At 40.6% G+C, this 19,159-nt stretch overlaps 1 protein-coding gene across 2 annotated transcripts; it reads right to left on the reverse strand.

Annotated features, from left to right (window-relative positions):
- Nucleotides 1–1,093: 1,093 nt before the first annotated feature.
- esrra (estrogen-related receptor alpha) lies at nucleotides 1,094–18,710 on the reverse strand. Of its 2 annotated transcripts, XM_046867851.1 has the most exons (8): nucleotides 18,281–18,710; nucleotides 15,644–15,761; nucleotides 6,406–6,792; nucleotides 5,727–5,843; nucleotides 5,458–5,571; nucleotides 3,622–3,789; nucleotides 2,867–3,136; nucleotides 1,094–1,733 (listed from the first exon to the last, which is right to left on the reverse strand). In XM_046867851.1, exons 3-8 carry the CDS (start codon nucleotides 6,785–6,787, stop codon nucleotides 1,480–1,482), a joined length of 1,305 nt encoding a protein of 434 aa, XP_046723807.1. In that variant the 5' UTR covers nucleotides 6,788–6,792; nucleotides 15,644–15,761; nucleotides 18,281–18,710; the 3' UTR covers nucleotides 1,094–1,479. The 2 variants fall into 2 exon arrangements, with proteins under 2 accessions (XP_046723807.1, XP_046723808.1); XM_046867852.1 differs by lacking the exons at nucleotides 15,644–15,761; nucleotides 18,281–18,710 and adding an exon at nucleotides 14,117–14,319.
- Between the last annotated feature and the right edge of the window lie 449 nt (nucleotides 18,711–19,159).

A 19,159-nucleotide genomic window follows, 5' to 3' on the forward strand; every position in this document is an offset into this window, starting at 1 on the left:
CGTCTGCAAAACAAACTCCCAAAAAAAACGCTCGGAAAGTTACGAGAATGGTCATGGGGAATTCGAAAGGTTTTTTTTTTTTTTACATCATAATCTGAGGCTCTTCATGTTGTACCAAGTGTTGCTCTCATATAGCGAACGTTGTACGGCATGCGACCGAAAGGGGCCGCTTGCAGCATCCACATCTGTCATTCAAGGATTCAAGTTTCACTCCATCCTGATCCTGGATCAGCTCCTTTTTCAGTTTTCAGGACGAGGATTCAGAGTGCTGAGGCTTGACGAGTGAGTAACGGCTACGGTCAGTCTCAGTGCCGTTTCCTGCGCTGGCTCCCAGTGTATAATATTGTATTGGTCACTTGAAGAACGCGTGACATCGGGTGAAGCCGTGAACTTGAAGCTCGTCCGTGCTCGGCCTTTTTGACATTTTAAAAACGGCGTCTCTCCACAACACAGCAGCAGACTTCATGTACCGAGCCAGCTGGCCTAAAAGGGCCTGAGGTGGCTCTTTTACCCTGATCTAAATGCACCAATGCATCCATGCACTTACACAATGCACAGAAACACACACACACACACACACGCACGCACGCACACGTACAAAGTTCAAGATTCATTCTTTAGCCGTTCACTTTGTGGAACTGACTGCTAAAATATAGAGTGCATTACTGTGTGAAGAAAAGTGGTGTCCTATTTGACAGCATTCCTTTTGTGTACCACTACATTACAGAGCTCAGACCCAAAAACCAAAAACAAACAAAAAAAAGTTGACAACAGCGCCCCCACTGTACAGAAAAATGCATGACTTGCACTTCTAGTACATATTGCTTTTAAAATATATTGCATGTTATAGCATGTACTATGTTTCTGCTCCGTTTATGTGTAAATCCTAAAATTACTACATCACCCGATCACCCTGTAGGTCTAACGCTCCTGTACATGTCTTGCATATTTCAATTCGAACCACAAAACTCTCTGGGTTAAACAAGATAGTACTTACCTTTTACAGCAAGTACTGTGAAACTCTACACACGTGCGCTCAAACACGCGCACTATGGGCCTGCAAGGTTAAACACGAGGTCATGTAATGGATCACTGGATTTGTGTGGTGTTTAATATGGCTATAGGCTCACAAGGGGGTGCTGCAGGCGAAGGAGATTTCACATAACAGTAACTGAACATCATCTCCTTGCAACACTGCAGCCCCTAAAATATGATACTAATGGAAAGTCCCATTTTGTTAAATCAATCGATAGCAAACTGTGTGATTAACGCTAATATTGTACGGTGAGAAATAAGTCCAATCAGACGAACGAGAGATTGCCTTTCCTGCTGATCATCACGCTTTCATATACGAGTGAGATGCGAAGGGATTCTTGACTCGCCTTTCAGTCACATGCTTTTATAAGAAAACAAAACAAAAAAAAAAAACTCTCCTTTTTTTTTTTTGGCTGACCAGTTGTTCATCTGGTGTACCTCACACTAGGGGGAGTCCATCATGGCTTCCAGCATCTCCAAGAAGAGTTTATGCATGGGCACGCCTCCGCGGGTCTTGATACTGTAGAAAGTGGTGAGTGCGCGGTTGGCTGTTTGCCGGAGTAGGGGCAGCGTGAGGAGAAGACGACCGGCCCGCTGTTGGTCTTCAGGACGCTGCTGGACCACCAGCTCTAACAGAGCCTGATGCAGGAGATCCCTCAGCTTCTGCACAGCCTCAATGTCCTCTATGTAGACGGAGTCTGAGACAGGAAGAAAGAGAAAGAAAAACACAAGGAAAGTAGGTAAATGTGAGAGATACAGACAGACAGACAGATGGGCGTTAGCTACTAACCAAACCAGACTTGGAAAATAAGGGCTTGCTAATACGTGCACCAACACATTCAGTGCCGAGAGATCTGAGGTGTGCCTCTAAAAATCGAGGGCCTTCACAAACGAGTTGTAATATTTGCATAGCAAATAAAGAGGCTTTGCTTGCGTGTGTGTGTGTGTACGAGTGTGTGTGTGTGTGTGTAGGGTTGGAGCTGCCTGTTTACAGTAACCGATGCTGTGCAGGTCACTTGTGTTCTTCCAGCTGGAGGCAAAATAATCAGTATGAAGCTTTGTTCTTTACAATACGATTACCAAACAGGACTGGTGTGGATTAGGTTCAGAAAACCAAATGGATTCTTCATTACATATTTGAGGAAAATAATAGCAGTGTGAATCACGACAGGGTCAAAAACCTGCACTGAGTTAAAAACAAAAACATTTAAAAAATAATAACACTAGCAAATTGTTCACTAATAACTTGTATGTTTGAATCTGCATAGGAAAAGCAAGGAAAGCAAGCAAAACAAGAAAGAAAGGAAGGAAAGAAAGCAAGCAAGAAAAGAACAACAGGAAGAAGGAAAGAAAGAACGAAAGAAAGAAAGAAAAAGAAAATAAAGGAAAGAAAGAATGCAAACGTGAAAGGAAGGAAGGAAGGAAGGAAAGAAAGCAAGCAAACAAGCAAGAAAAGAACAAGAGGGAGAAGGGGAAAAAAGAAAAAGAACGAAATAAAGAAAGAATGAAATAAAGAATGAAAGTAAAGAAATAAAGAAATTAAAGAAAGAAGGAAGGGTAGAAAAAGAATGGTTCTCAGGCAACCCTGAATGGGACACTAATTACATATATAATATTATAATATTTTATATTCGGACCTCCTGTTCCTCTTGTCTGCTTGAGAAAAATAAACATGCCCACATTTCCAGTGCGCAACCGTAGTTTACACTCTTGTTGTATAAAACACCAAAAAAACAAACAAATGCAATAACCAAATGAGCCAACTAGGTGTGTGTGTGTGTGTGTGTGTGTGTGTTATGGGGCGCGGGGTGGGGGGGATGTATGGTGTCACCTGAGTTAGTGAGTGCGATGGCCTTTAGCATGACAAACTCCTCACGCTCCAGCTGCAGAGCCCTGAAGCGCCGTGCCAGCTGGCAGATGGCAGCATTGAGCTCGGTCAAGCCGGCCACGCGCGACATTTCCTCATCCAGCACGAAGTCTTCAGCAAACACCACTTCATCCTCACAGCCCAGAGAGCGATACGCCACCCCAAGGACGAGCACCTCCAACCATACGGACTGCAGGACAGACATCTGGTCAGCCAGGGACAGAGAGAGGAAGCCTGTGCAGCATCCAGACAGACAGACAGACAGACAGAATGAATGTGCATGGTTTGGAAGCAACAACCGAGTTCTGAGCTACAACTGCACACTGTCATTTCGAGCACTCTTTAAAACAGCATGGAACGAACAAAAGCCAGGCCACTTGCTCACACCTTGGAGAGAAAAGCCTGGCTGGCAATTAGGTGAAAACCTTCCCACACACTGCATGCCCAACTCCAGCTTCTCTCAGTTATTAGTCTCTTTTCTCCAAGCACCTGTTTCTCCACAGCAAGGCGTGTGATTTCTCAGCACTCTCAAGTGCTCAAGACATTCTACTTCTCTCTGCAGGTGGGGGCCATGGAAACAACAGGCTGGCAGGTTCTCTACTTTTACACTGCCTTTCCAGCTGGTCTTTTTTTTCACAGCTTCAGGTAAAGCCAGCCTATTATCAGCACCTTCAAACCGAGACCATTCTTTCATCTCTCTTTTAGGTCAGTTTTCTCACCAGGGACATGCTTGGCCCAGCCGATGATGACGACCAGCTCACGGTCAGCAAGGTCGCACAGCGTGGTGAGCGTGCGCTGAGCGGTGTCTGGCTGCAACGGATCCGGCATGGCGAACAGCTTTTCAGGCTCGGCGACCAGCAGATGAGATACGATGATGCTGGGGGAGCCTGAAAAACACATACACACAAAACAATTGTAAAGCAAGGCTCACTACTAGTATCACACCAAAACCTATGCCTGTATGCTATTAATCTGGTAATGTTATTAATACTAAATGAATTTTTATGTTAAAAAATAGTTAATAATAGTTAATAATTCCCTTGTAATCAGCGTTTAAACTCAGAATTGTGAAATATAAACCCTGGCATTGTCTATTGTACAAAAAAATTATAATTATTTAAACATTTTGATGAGGAGGTCGACCGATTGATCAGCCGGACGATTAATCGGCCCGTTTTTTTTTAAAATCTGCATCAACCGATTGTGCTGCAAAATTAAGCCGATTAGTAGGCAGGCGCATCAGACACACCATTCCTCGCTTGCGTGAGAGAACATAACTCTCCCTTGCCAGCAGATGGCAGTAGTCTGTATTCGGCATCCAAACCAAACCCGGAATAGCTACAACTGTAAATATATAAAGCAAGCAGCGTTTCCACCTGGCGTGATCATTACTAACGGATTCATGTAGCTTTTTTTCATTCATGTCTGTTAAGTTGCTAAAGAGCAAGAATGACAACAAGCGGGTTTTTTTTAGCCAATCGGATTCTCATCATCGCCAATAAGCTCTGCTGTTGATTTGACATCCAGAATCGACCGAAAAACAGCTGATGCACTCCGACAGTGCAGTAAAAAAAAAAACGAAAGCTGACCGTCACTCGGCAAATGTTTAATCGAAGCAATTTTCTGTATAATGATGACAATCGCTATCACATATCGTCCATCGGCTGCGGGAGCTTTTTATTTCGCTATCGGCCAGAGGCAAAACCCATATCGCCTGACCTCTAATTTTGTTACACATTTTGAGTAGAGGTCCACCGATTAATCGGCACCGGTTTTGTCCGTCTTCGGGTCCGGTGTCATTATGATAGCGCCCTCTAGAGCCGGAGCCCTGATGCCACATTCTGTTTGTTTTTACACGCGAGACTGCGCGCTGCACGGAGTGCACAATATTTACTACTTATAATTAATTATTTATATAATGATATTTATTAATGAACATATTCATATTTATTTAATTTAGCACATTTTCATGATTCAGGACTTTTTTCTTTATTTTTTATCCAGTATTCATTTAAAAAACTATCGGTTGATTACTCGTTTACCGGCAAGTACGATCCAACCTTGCGATCAGCATCAGTAAAATCCACCATCCTCTATCCCCCGGTATAAATATTTTTGTAAAATATTTATAGATTTTTTTTTATTTATATTGCATATACATAAGATTGACCATGCTATTTCATCCTCAATTTTGGATGCCCGGAAATTCTCACCCATCCCCATCATATGAACGCTTCCAATCAGGGAACATATAAAATACGTGAAGCCAGCCATCCACATTTATTTAACCTGCTGCTCACGCTTCATAACAGAACAGCGCAAACCACACCGGTATCACACTCTCTCTCCTCCTCTACATAGATTAACTTACAGACAACCACGACTGGCTAATGTGGATGTGACTGACATTGATTGAGTGCATGCATGGCTAATTTTGGTTCCTTCAAACGTACAATCTCAGGATTTATTCATTGGATTGACAAAAATCTCTGTTCCAACCATAGGCAATGTTTTTCATACTGTAATGCACATGTGTAATATATTTTACTATTTACCTCTTTCCCCTTCTTTCTTTACAGGTATTGGTGTGCTCTGGTACATAGCATTCTCCACTTCCGGCCGCCTCTTGTACTTCTGCCTCCCTCCTCTGACCCGGTCCAGACGAACTCCTGCAGGTGCGCACGCACGCAGGCACACACACACACACACACACACGCACACGTCAAAACCAAACAGGTACATGGAAACGTTTTAACCATTTTAAATTAATGAGCTTGGAATAGTGAAGCCGAATAGAAAAGTGTATTTACAGTCATATTCTTACCCTCTTTGAGCATGCCGACTTTGAGGCACTTTGTAAAGCGACATGCCTGACAGGCCTTCCTGCGTCTCTTAGTGATCTCACACACGTTAGATGCCGGACAGCTGTATTCAATGTTGCCTGCGAAGGAGGTCAATCTTTAGGGCAAGGTCGGTTATTCTGGGTATTTTTACAGTATTTCCTCTTTCTCATACAGCTCTAGCTCAATAGCTACCGGACACATTACCAGGTCAGAATTAAGGCTGTGTACAGACATACTGCGACAGTGGCTCTAAGTCTGTAAGTAAACATGGCTGCTAGTGCTGTAAGAAACAGCTGTATTACATCATTAACAGGTCAGAGATCAAAGACCAAGAGAAAGCATCCCTTACAGAGGGGAAAAATATATCCGTCCTGGCTATTTTTAGTAGTATTGTAATAGTAATAACACAAGTAGCTAACAAGCTACGGTATTTATTCGTGCCACTGCAGATTTAAGTAGTAACAGTAGGGTTAAAGCTACAATATCTATAAATATGCATATGTCAGCAAAAAAAAATTGCACCAGGAAGCAAATTCTGTACAAAAAAACACAGTGTGAATACAGAATTAATAAAAGGGAGTACGATTCCAGACTGCTCGCATTTATATTCTAGCTAAACTATTACTCTTTCTCCTCTCACTGACAGGCAGGTGTGCTCACCTTGGATAGTTCTCTTAAAGAACGCCTTGCAGGCTTCGCAGGAGGCCACACCATAGTGGTACCCAGAGGCCACATCTCCACATACAAGGCAAAGCCTCTTAGGAAGAGTGCTCAAGGCATATTTGCAGCGCCCCCCGCTGCTGCCTGTAGAGCCCTCGTCCGCACCATCGGCTCCGTCCTCCTTAAAGTGGCAGCGCAGTGCCGGGCTGTATACGGGTGAGGAATAACGGACAGCTCCTTCCCCCCGAATGCCCCCTCCACCACTGTGAGAGGAATCAGAAGACACACCGCCAGGGCTCGTCCGCCCGCCGCCTCCTCCACCCTCAGGACTGCTGGGCTCAGCCTTTATATGCAGCTCTGAGCGGCGCTCTCTGGAAGTCATTATACCTATATATAAAAAAAAAAAAAAAATTAAAAAAAACACAGGAGAGTTGGTAAAACTGACAAAACTTACATATATACTTTGACCATTCCAGTGAAATTTCTAAGAAATCTTCAGTGTGAACGGAAGTCAACACCTTACTGGGAAGCAGGATGGTGTTTTTATGGCTATTTATCCTACAAACACTTGATGGTCTAGAAAGAAAGAACGTTAAGATAGAAATTACCGAGCATGCTAATAGGTTCTGGGTTTTGATTTTGAAAAGAAAAATATCACCAGTGTCAACACTGATCCAAAAATTCCTCAAACAAAAATGGGTGATTTTGCGAAGTCCAGGACGAAATCTAGATGCATGAAGCCTGTAGATACATTCAATTGTCTGAATTTGTCATGAACACCATGAAATCTAGAAAGCTAGACGTGTTTGTACAAAACAGAGTGAATCCTACGCAAAAGGTTGGATTGTAATCTGCAACACCGTGGCCTCGGCCTATACCACATCAGGGTCATTAATCTAGCGAGAAGATACAATCCTACAAAAGCCAGATAGAGAAAGGAGGTCTCCTGGGCACTGTAGCGACTCCACGGCGTGTCCTTCTCAGAAACCTCTGACTCATGACCCCCTTTCTAAGAAAGTGCTGATCTTTCAAAAGCGTTAGCCAAGATATTACTAAACACGATATGACACAAGACAAGTCGATTGCCCAATAGGAAGCACTGTTTTGATTGTCTTCTAATGACCAACAGCAGCTACAGTAAAATGGTAGAAGTAAATTGTAGACTCCCAGGTGGCTCTGAGATTAGACTATTAGCCGCATTATTTCCAGAGCCTGAGAAATGACGCGGGCTCTCAGCCACTTCTAGCCTTTTAATAATACATATCATTGGTGTACACCACTAAAGCCACTGTGAGCATAAACCAATATTTGTTTTGGTTTCAACACAATGAAAATGAAATGCAGGCCCTCCGAAGGATAAGTGAAATGTTTATAAATTCGGGTTTGTCTGTGGTTAATCTTAATTATGGTGTGCTGCTGGTATTCTCAGGATAGTCCGGTTGTCAGAGCGCATCAGCGTGTCCTCTTACTGCTCGTCTCACCGATACAGCTAATAGAGATAGACATAGTGACTGACAAAACAAATGATACTGTGCAATATAAACCCTCAAAATGATTAAAAACTCAAACCTGGGTTATAAAACAGACAAATGTAAAATGAGAGTTGTTTAAAATGAGAGATGGTAATGACTGCAAGCCTGAAAACAGTCTAATGGCAAAAAATAATGGTCTTTACAGCCACGTCTGACTTTCACACCTCATGATAAACTCAAATCAAAGCTCAGGTTGTGAGGTCACAAAATATGCATAAATAGGCATGATTTGGACCAATTGATTTATTAATGCTTCTTCGGGAAATGGTTTATCCTGGTCAGAGTCGTGGTGATTTTAGGGCATATCCAGGCAACGCTTGGTGCCAAGCAGATGAATTTACCCTAGGATGCCAGGGCACCACATTCAAGAATTTTTTGTAATCTAAGGGAAATCTGCAATAGCCAATTTAAGAACCTGCTTTGACACGGGAAGAACATGTGTAACATCCAAACAAATACTAACTCAAGCTCAGGGACTGTTGTTTTAAAGGATAAAATTTTAGCCAAATGAACTTGCTAGTGAAGTTAACTAATGCTGGTACTGAACCAAATATTGTTTTCTATGCTCCAACATGTTAAGCTAGTTATAAAATAAATAGATGAGAATTGCCCAGGCAATGCAGACCTAACTTTTGTCTCATTTGTGAGACCAAATGGTGCCTTATTAGTATTCCCTACAAACATGTAAGCATTGGTGGACAGTTAATGAAGTACATTTAATTCGTTAATGTATTTAAGTAGCTTTTCCATGTATTAATACAAGGGCTGAAAAGATTCGTTGAGTATTTAGAATTCGTTTAGTCTATTTATCTACACAAGGAGCACTGTGTTTCCCCACGGACCATTATTACCGATGCACCACCTGCTAAACTCTGGAGTGCTCTGGACAGGTAAACAGAGATGCTGCTGCAGAATTTAAAAAATGAAGGAACAGGAAGAAAACTTTACAACGTTTTTTCTTTTATTTATGATTTTTATTTATATAATTCTATTTGAATTTTGATGTAATACGCCAATTAAATGCACTAAATGGGTTTAGTTTTCAGAGATATTCTTGTGTGCAATTTCAGCAATAAAAATGTTAATTTGTATTAATAGTTAATTTTATTAATCTACCCATTGTAAGAGACTTGTCTTATTTTCTCTTGTATATTTAGTATTGCTACTTTAATAAAGAAAAAGTACTTCTTATCCGATTACTCGATTAATCGATGGCACCATCGGTAAAATACTCGATTACTAAAATAGTTGATAGCTACAGCCCTAATATATACTTTACTGAAGTATTTCCATTCGGGGAGACTTTAATTTCACTACATTTTACAGTTAAATATCTTCCTTTCTACTCAACTCCACGTTGCGAAATCAGTCGTTCCTTTTTATTTATGAATGGACAAAAAAGCGTAACTGTTCATTAGCATTTAGCGAATCACCTCATCAGGGTCGAGCGCGCTCCGTTTTAAACTTGTTTTGATTGTCGTTTGATGGTATCTACTTATCACCAACACACAGTTCAGCGTCAGTTCAACAGCAGGCAGAACATTGAGAGGAATAAAAGATGGAAGTGACTCCAGACTCGAACTCGCCACAACACTCGTGGCCTCAATGACATGATTTTATTTTTTAAGTAGTTAAAAAGAAGGTTATGGGTTCATGCTAATTTGAATAGATACCGATTAGTGTTTGATTCATTAATATCATTCTATTAATAGATCGACGTGCTGAGAGTAACAGAGTCTTTTCCACATCAACTAAATTTATTAAGCAAAAAGTCTTGTAACATAAATAATAGGAACATTATAGCCATAATAAAGTTTGGATTATTAAATACTTTTGTACTTTTACTCAAGTGAAAGTTTAAAGGGATCAGTTTTACTTTAACTGCAGTAATGTTTGAGTTTCTCTCTATTTTAACTTTACATCTTTTTTTCAATTCAATCTTTTAGTCAAAATTCTCCAAACAATACCCCATAAGGACAACATGAAAAAAGTTTGTTTAAAACATTTGAAAATTTATTAAAAGTAAAAAACAAAACAACACATAGACATAAATATTCACAGCCTTTGGCACTAATTACAGCCTCAAGTTTTTCTGGGTATGATGCTACAGGCTTGGCACACCTGTTTTTGTGCAGTTTCTCCCATTCTTCTTTGCAGAACCTCTCAAGCTCCATCAGGTTGGATGGGGAGCATCGGTGCACAGCCATTTTCAGCTCTTTCCAGAGATGTTCAATCGGGTTTAAGTCTGGGCTCATTCTTCTGTTGGAAGATGAACCGTTGTCCCATTTTGAGGTTCAGAGAACTCTGGAGCAGGAGTTCTCTGACTGGTCTCCCAGTTTCTGTCGCTGAGAAAAATCACCAAAGCATGATGCTGCCACCACCATGCTTCCCTGTAAAAAATGGTGTTGGCCAGGTGATGAGCGTTGCCTGATTTCCTCCAGACATGACGCTTGGCATTCAGGCAAAAGACTTCAATCTTTATTTCTCATGTTCTATGAGTCCTTGAGGTGCCTTTTGGCAAACTCCAGGTGGGCTTTCATATGCCTTTTACTAAGGCTTCCGTCTGGCCAATCTACCATACAGGCTCGATTGATGGAGTGCTGCAGAGATGTTTGTTCTTCTGAAAGGTTCTCCTCTCTCCACAGATAAATTCTGGCTCTCTTTTAGAGTGGCCATCAGGTTCTTGGTCACCTCCCTGACTGAAATGTTCTGTACCCTTCCCCAGATCTGTGCCTCAATTCAATCCTGTCTCTGAGGTCTATAGACATTTCCTTGCACTTCATGGTTGGGTTTGTGCTCTGACATACAGTGTTATTTGTGGGACCTCATATAGACAGGTGTGTGCCTTTCCAAATCAATGTCCAAACAACTAAATTTACCACAGGTGGACTACATTTAAGTTGTAGAAACATCTCAAGGATGAGCAAAAGAAACAGGATGCAACCGAGCTCAATTTTTAGCATGATTTTTATTAATTTGCCAAGATTTCAAACAAACCATCACGTTGTCATTATGGGGTATTGTTTTTAGGATTTTAACTTAATCCATTTTGTAATAAGGCTGTAATATTAAAATGTGAATGTGGATTAAGTGAAGTGCTGTGAATACTTTCCGGATACACTGTACATATTGACCAACGGTTGGTGAGTGTCATTGTGATTGACAGGATAAGGAGATTATGGTCAATTCTGCTGCCTGGCTTCTGGCCTCAAACGACATCAGGGTTCTTACCAGATATTAGGAGCGTTACTTTACCGTGGAGCCACGACGCATCATTTCAATACTGAAGTGAATTGATGGGATTACATAAGTAAGACTGGGACATTCTTTACTATGCTTTTGGAGATGATTGGACAACTTCAAATCTCCTTAAATAGCTTACAAAGTGAAACAAACGCCAATTATGACCATAAAACTTGTTCATTAGAAATTTTATTAGCTATTTATGTACATCTAAGACACATTAGTTGTTCTTTATTTCTGGAAAAGAACCAGCAGCAAAAAGCCGAACCTCAAACTGTGCCTGAGTCCACTGATTTATAGAGATGATAGCAAGACATGTAGGAATTCGATGAGAAAAAGAACTGACAACAGGTGTCTCCAATGTCATCTGCAGGCCATTAATACATGAGAGACAGCGAGAGATGGGAGTGTACGCCTGGTGGTGTACAGAGTGTAACTCTGACCCATTGCTCACCGCCTGCGTTCCAGCACTTGTGCAATCCGGTGAACTTTGACATTATACCCTATCACCCTTCCACACATCTCAACCCGAGCATGCTGCACTCACTGACTCTAATGAAACAACACAAGTGCAAACACATGCACAGGATGTTTTAGCATTTTAAATACGTGAAGACTTATCATCTGAGAAGCTTTAACACCAGCCATATGGGTAGAGCTGAGCAGGACGACCATATTCTAATGAGAAATATGAATATTTTCAGCAGATGGCATGTATGTATTGTTATTTAGAAAGAAATCATGATGACAGATTGGATGTCGAATGTAGTAACAGATGCATTTTATTTATGTACTTTTTTTGCTGGCAGCAAACTTATAAAAAATATACATATCACAAAAAAAAAAAAAAAAGGTCCAGTACTGTGATACAATATTTCACTTATGTTGCCAACCAATATATTGTTTTATTGATCAATATCCATTACATTCATTTATTTTTCTTTTTAAAAATTGGTCCTCTGACCTCCTAATCCAACAACGCTGACGGAGATACCTCTGCTACAAACTATGCCTCAGATTCCCTTAAAATATATCCAGGTTTCCCCACGTTTTGAACCCCGCGGCTTAAACAACGAAGCGGCTAATTTATGAATTTTTCCTGGGTTTTCCCGGTTTCACAAACTTCAAGCCAAAAAACTGAGCGACATAACATTAGACCAATGAAATTTCCGAACGGAAACGAAAAAAACGCACCTCACCTGTGTTCTGAGCTGCACGGCATCGGGAGAAAAAACTTTTTTTTTTTAAACGCACGACGATGCCAAAAGATAAACTCTCAATAGAAATAGTTGTGAAAGGAAGGAGGAAGACAGTGAATAATGACTTTCTTGGTAGGCTACTGTTTAGATACAAGCCGTTGTAACGCGTTGAGTCTGGGTGAAGGGAGAGCTCGCTAACTCCAGTTGCAACAGAAATCATATTAGCACAGACATGTTTCCAAAACTCGCGCTTTTTTATTTTTCTTGGCAACAGCGTTACGGGTTAGTGAAAGAAACTTGAGCATCAGAAAATAATAAGGACATATTCCTCGGTCTTACACACATGCAGTAATAGCAGAAAAATGCTGTGCTGTGCTATTCCCAAAATACCACTATGATCCTAAAGGATGCGCAACATATTTCACCCGTTACACCGTGTGTAACGTGCGTTTCGTTAAAGCCTGTGTAAAGTACATTACATTGCGGCTTATAGACAGGTGCGGCTTATTTATGTTAAAAAATAAAAAATATTTGTAAAATTCAGTGGGTGCGGCTTATATATGGGTGCGCTTTATAGTACGGTAAGTGTAAACGCACGGACCTACGCATTGGTTTCAATTCAGCTTTATTTACATAGTGCACATTGGATATTGTCCCAAAATATTCCAGAGATGAAGAGGTTATAAAATGTGAATTTATATGTTATAGTTTAGTCCCTATAAGTTTAATTAGCATGCCGTTACAAAAGGACAACCGAAATGGCAACGATCCTAATTTGATTATTTTCGTTTACAGCGAACTACAAACCGATTTAATGGAAAAAGATCAATTACAGATGGTGTGGTCGATCATATACCAAACCAGGACGACTAAAATAAATCGGATTGAATCGTACCTGATTTAAGGGTTTCGTCAAACCCAGGACTGAATTCGGATCCGGTTTAGGTTTACACTACTCAAACTGGTTTATTTGAGAATATTATATTTTAATAGAGAAATGAATCCTGCTGCATGATACCTCAATGTCTAAAACAGGAATAAAGTATAGATTGAGATAAGCGTGAGAAGAAAGGTTCCTGAAGGAAACATCTCCCAGTTGCATGTTCCTGATGTCAGACGAGAGAGAGCCAGTCGATGTAAATGTGAAACCTCAGGGTTTCATGCTAAAAACGTGGCCATGGGAAGGCAGACGATCAAAACCACATGTCTGAGGTGCTTTTCTTTGTACTTCACAGTACACACATTTCCATTGTGCATGAGTGGAAAAGACGCCGGTTGACCAAATGGTGCATGACAAAAAAATTAAAATCTCTGGAGCAGGAGCTTCTGCTGCTTCCTAAAAAAACGACCTGATGCAAATAAACAGCTCAGCAAACCAAGTGAATAACCTCCAGAGGAGCTCAAACGACCATCACAGTGGTGTCACTTCCACCATCCCACCTTAATACTGAACCTATAGATGATCACCTGCAGCTCATGTCTTTCAGAACCTGTGCTAGCTAGCAACCTAGCACAGCTGTCAGTTGTCTCATAGCAAACACCCCACGCTACACGCTTTTAACACATTATTTCAGTGTTTATATCTCTGAATATTCATCTCATTTGCTTGAGATTCAGTTCCACAACCAAACCAGAGGCTCCTTCCAAGCTGTAGAGCAGGACACATGCTAGTGTAACCGCGCAGACTCGAGCTAGCCTGGTTAGCTTAGCATAAACGCGGTGTGTTTGCTAACTTACCTCCTGGACCTTGCTCAGAGAAGCAAGGCGGACTAGACTGGCGTACTCTAGTTTCCTCACGGATATAAAATGTGTTTCTGAGTCAGTTCGTTGTAATTTTAGCAACTAAAATCCCACTCTGGTGCTCTGAAATCTAGTATCCGAGTTAAGTGCATTGTAAACTTCACTTTTCTCCTTCCTCACATGGGCTGTACTTAATGGGGATTATTCAGGAAGGAGGAGCAGCTCTCTCTCTCTCTCTCTCTCTCTCTCTCTCTCACTCACACACTCACTCACTCACTCACTCACACACACACACACACACACACACACACACACACACACACACACACACACACACACACAGCATGACAGGGTTGAATTTGTATTTTATTTCTACAATTAAATACCCAGTACAGTTCTATACTGAATGCATATCAGATGTCCATCTACTCAATGAACCCATTCTTTTTTTTTTTTCTTCTTTAAAGGTTTGTGGACAACTGATCATCACACCTTTCGTAAACGTCTTCCACAAAGTTGTCTGCACACAATGAGCTAAAATATCACATGACCCAAGCTTTGAAAGGATGCTTCACCCCGGCTAAAGAACATGCATGTCCTGTTTAAAACTCCATTGACCACTTTCAGGATGAACCAGAATGCCAGATGTGCCCCAGAGGTGGTGGTGCCTCCTCCTCCTCACACAACACCAAGGCCCTGATCTCACTAACGCTCTTGTGGATAAATCTTCACACTAAAAATCTACTGGAAGGCCTTCCCTGAAGAATAAAAGTTATTATAGTAGTGAAATCAAGACTAAATCTGAAACCGGATGTCCAGAATGAGGAAAGGGTCACTTTCAGACACGCAATGTATATATTGACGCGTACATGTACATAACGTTCATTTCCATTCTATTTGAGGTCATTTTAATCATCAAGTCATCTTCAGTGAATATATGCCAGTCAGGATAATGGTGGATCCTAAACCTCTCCTGGGAATAATGTACACATCAACAGACAAAAACACACTTTGAATGGAACCGTTCACACAATCATTCACATTTAAATACAATTTAATAAGGAGTGGTTTTTGGAGATGGGATGAAGCCAGAAAAACTCTACACAGACACTAACCAAAGCTCAAGATGCCAAGTTTCTATTAATTTGCAGTCCACAGTCCTACATCTAATTGTAGAGAAATATTTGACATCAGCGGCACATAATTTAGAATTAAACTTAACATACTCGATTTAGTACGTGTTATTGATACTGGTCTCAAACCAATTCTGATTTACATTTATGGCATTTCTCAGACACCCTCATTCAGAGCGACTTACATTAATCTCATTCAGTGAGCAGCTATGGGGTTAAGGGCCTTACCCAGGGGCCCAGGCGCTTAGTGTGGAATTTGATCTTACAAATTTTGGATCCAAAGTCCAATGCTTCAACCACTAAGCTACCACCTCCTCCATGATTTAGATCATACATTCGTGGAGATTCTCAAACAGGAGTGGCTTGAAATGTATTTCGAGAGATGTCCTACCTTTTTATTTTTTTTGCTTGTACGTTCAGCCCCACGTGGGCGATGAACAATGTCCGCTCACTTCCCTTTGTCTTCAGTCGTGTGACGATGGGTCAGTTTTCTGCAGCCATCAGGAACACTGTAAAATAGAAGCAACTTTGTTTGAGTAACTACATATGGATATGTGGTATTAATTGCATAAAGCTTATAAGCCAAATTCTTTGGATTTACTAAATAAGATTACACTTAAACATGAATTCTTATTTCAAGCTTGTATAATTTAAGATATTCTCTCAGAGTCGTATATCACTGTAGCTACCCTTATACCTCATACAGGCCTAAATTAGATTTTCAGCCTTTAACAGAGCGTATACCTGTCTATTACACTGCATCAACAACATGAGGCAGAAAATGCTGACGGATGGGGAAAGTGGGTTATTTCTTCATCTTTCTCAAAGGCAAACATTTGCTGCTCTTGCTCACTGTCATTCACACACTCTTTGCCCATGTCAGGGGGACTTACTCTCTCTTACACAAACACACACACACAAACACACACCAACACACACTATTTCTGCTCACAATACCCCCTCCTTTTCTCCAACACATTCCAAAGGTCAAAGTCACATGAGGGCTTGAAGGACAGTCAAGGCAACTCACTCTATCGCACTGCATGCGCATGCAGAAAAACACAGTTCCACCTGGGTGATAATTTACTAAGCTTTAAGAGATACCGAGGGAGATTGGAGACGTTGACAATACAAAGAAAGTGACCCGAAAGAGAAACAATAATACATAGACTTAATTATAAGTGCGTATTTCTACTTGTTAGACATTTCCTTATTAGGAAAACTCGTAAATTACCATTTGGTGCAGTTTATTAATAACAAATTCTAATAAATTATATGAGAAAGTAGGATTTAATTAAAAGTAAGAATAACTTTATAGGAGTACTCAGTGGGGCTATAGGGAAGGGTTATATGGAAAGGCTTGTTTTAACAACACAATGCATGAATTTCATTTAATTATACCCAACACTTGCAAAAAACAATGAGATTAAGAAGCTTGAACACTCAAGTCAGATGCAAAAGTGCTTAACTTTGTGAATTCGGAGTAACAACCTGAGATATGCAGAGGTGTGAAGGACAGACTGTTCTTAAGGCAGCTATTTTTACTTATTTTAATGAATGACCCTCAATATTTCTTTTTTTACATTTTAAATGTTATTAATATAATATATGAAAAAAAACTAATGTCATGTAGCATAATATATACTATTATATATTACAATATAAATATTTAACGGATACAGTAGATAAACAAATTTATTTAAAAACAAATTAACTAATAAAAAAATCCTTTGCCTGATTATTAACAACCCATAACTGAAGGAATATGAATTATTAAAATGTTTCATATATAAAATTTGCCAGAATGTGCCATGTGATGCCCAGAGACCCAGACAAAGAGATTAGTTTCCATAAGGCAGTTTTGCTTCATATATTGCTTTCATACGAAATGAAAGCCGCAGAGAAATACAGCCCACTGACATTATCATGGGAGTAAAGAGAAAAAGTGGCACGATGCCCAAGGTGAAGGAGACGTACAAGCCATCAGGCTGAGATATTCACAGCAACCACTGAAACGTGTTGTAAAACTTCTCACATCCTACACACGGAGTGAAGTCACAGATCGACTGATTGCATTATCTGAAGGCCAGTGTGTAAAAAAAAAACGATTCATGGCAGAGATACGAAATGAGGGTTATTAGCCTTCTTGTTTTTTTGGCTCAAGCACACGTGCGGCGAGAGCGACTACAGCAAAGGTTGCCGAAGCAGACTTCAGAAGGTGACATTGCAAAGTGAATAGCGAAAGGTTAATTTCTAAAATTGGATTACTGCCTCTTAAGAACAAGGATTTCTATGTCAATCTCAGTCTTTTAGTCAAACGGTGGCTCGATCCAGCATGCAAAGTGAGTTTTTGCCAGGAAAAAATAGTACAAAATTAATTAGACAGAGATTTCCATAAATAACCATCAGTTTATATATATAGTCAATATACATAAAAACGTATCAGAAAAGAAATAAAGGTCTATTTTAGGACAAAGCAGACCATGTGGCACTGTCAGTATGCAGAAAGTGCCTGCTAACTGAATTACACTATCATTCATTAAGTTCTGAACAGAATCCTAATGCAATTTCCATACACCAAAGATCCACTTTTCACTGAATGTCAGTTTGCCTCATGAGGCTCTGACGTGCTTCTGGGTTTATTTTCGGACTGCGAACTGAAGGCCAATGGGAAATGACCGGTGTAGTGGGAAGGAACTGTACACATTATTATGGACTAAGGATTAGGACAACATGATCAAGGTCAGCACGCATCAACACACTGTTTTCCAGCCTATGCGGACTTTCTTCTTTACTTTACATACCGTGTCACTACTACACAACAGCTGGAAGGCAGGCACATCTGGAGTATAGTTATGAATGAATTTTTGCTATATCGAATTTTCTAAGTAAACTTAGTGATGTCTTGGACACTAAGAAAATAGATGAGTAGATAGGAAAAGTTCATTCGAGTTCATTCAAGTGTGTGATTGGAGTTAGGCTCGGGATCAGAGCATTTATTCTGCATCTTTTTTTATAAGGTACTCACCGGCATTTGTAGGAAGTCAAATATCTCTGAAGTCGGTCTGTGTGTGACAAGGTGTGAGTCTCACGAGTCGAGCAACATCGTCGCTTGTCCACACGACACACTCCGGTTATAATAAAACACACCTGAACACCCACACACACACACACTCCGGGTGGCGATCAACTTTGATCTCAAAGCGGCTTTCGGATTGCAGATCGACACTATAGACTATACACCAGAACCATATGACATGCCAGGATCTCGAGATCTTCGGTGCAGACCAAGTGAGAAGATCTTTTTCTTTTTTAAATCCAAGGCTTTCCCAGGTTCTTATAAAGCGCTTTCGGTTGCCACTGGAAGCCTGAATCCGTGTCTTCTTCCGCTGATCCTGCTTACGTCCGTTCTCTCTCTCACTCACTCACACACACACACACACAGTAACACACTCACACACACTCTTTCTCCTCCCCTTCTCTCTCTCCGTTACGTCCTTTTCCATGCCGCTTCTCCGTCATCAACGCCGCAACGAAAAAAAATGAAACCCAAACCAATCTATTCTGGATCCTGGAGTGCACTAGATAGGGTGTCCGACCCATTATTACAGACCTTCTCCAGTACACCTATGTAGGAAACCACTCTGGATTCGGTATGCAGCTCATGGAGTCTGTGACTCACGAGTTAACATGCTTTAGATCTTCCAGATTTTTTTCATTTCTTGCTGTTTAACTAGGATGTTTCTATTTTCAGGCTTTTATCAAATACAAATTTGAAGTAGATCTTCAGTAGATCATTGAGATCTTGAGAAGCCTGTTTAATTTAATCATGGATACGACGAAGTAACTGGCAGGATGTGTGTGTGTGTGTGTGTGTGTGTGTATAAAGATACATGGCTTACAAAAT

The sequence above is a fragment of the Silurus meridionalis genome, chromosome 15, assembly GCF_014805685.1.
Source record: "Silurus meridionalis isolate SWU-2019-XX chromosome 15, ASM1480568v1, whole genome shotgun sequence".
Lineage (NCBI taxonomy): Eukaryota > Metazoa > Chordata > Actinopteri > Siluriformes > Siluridae > Silurus > Silurus meridionalis.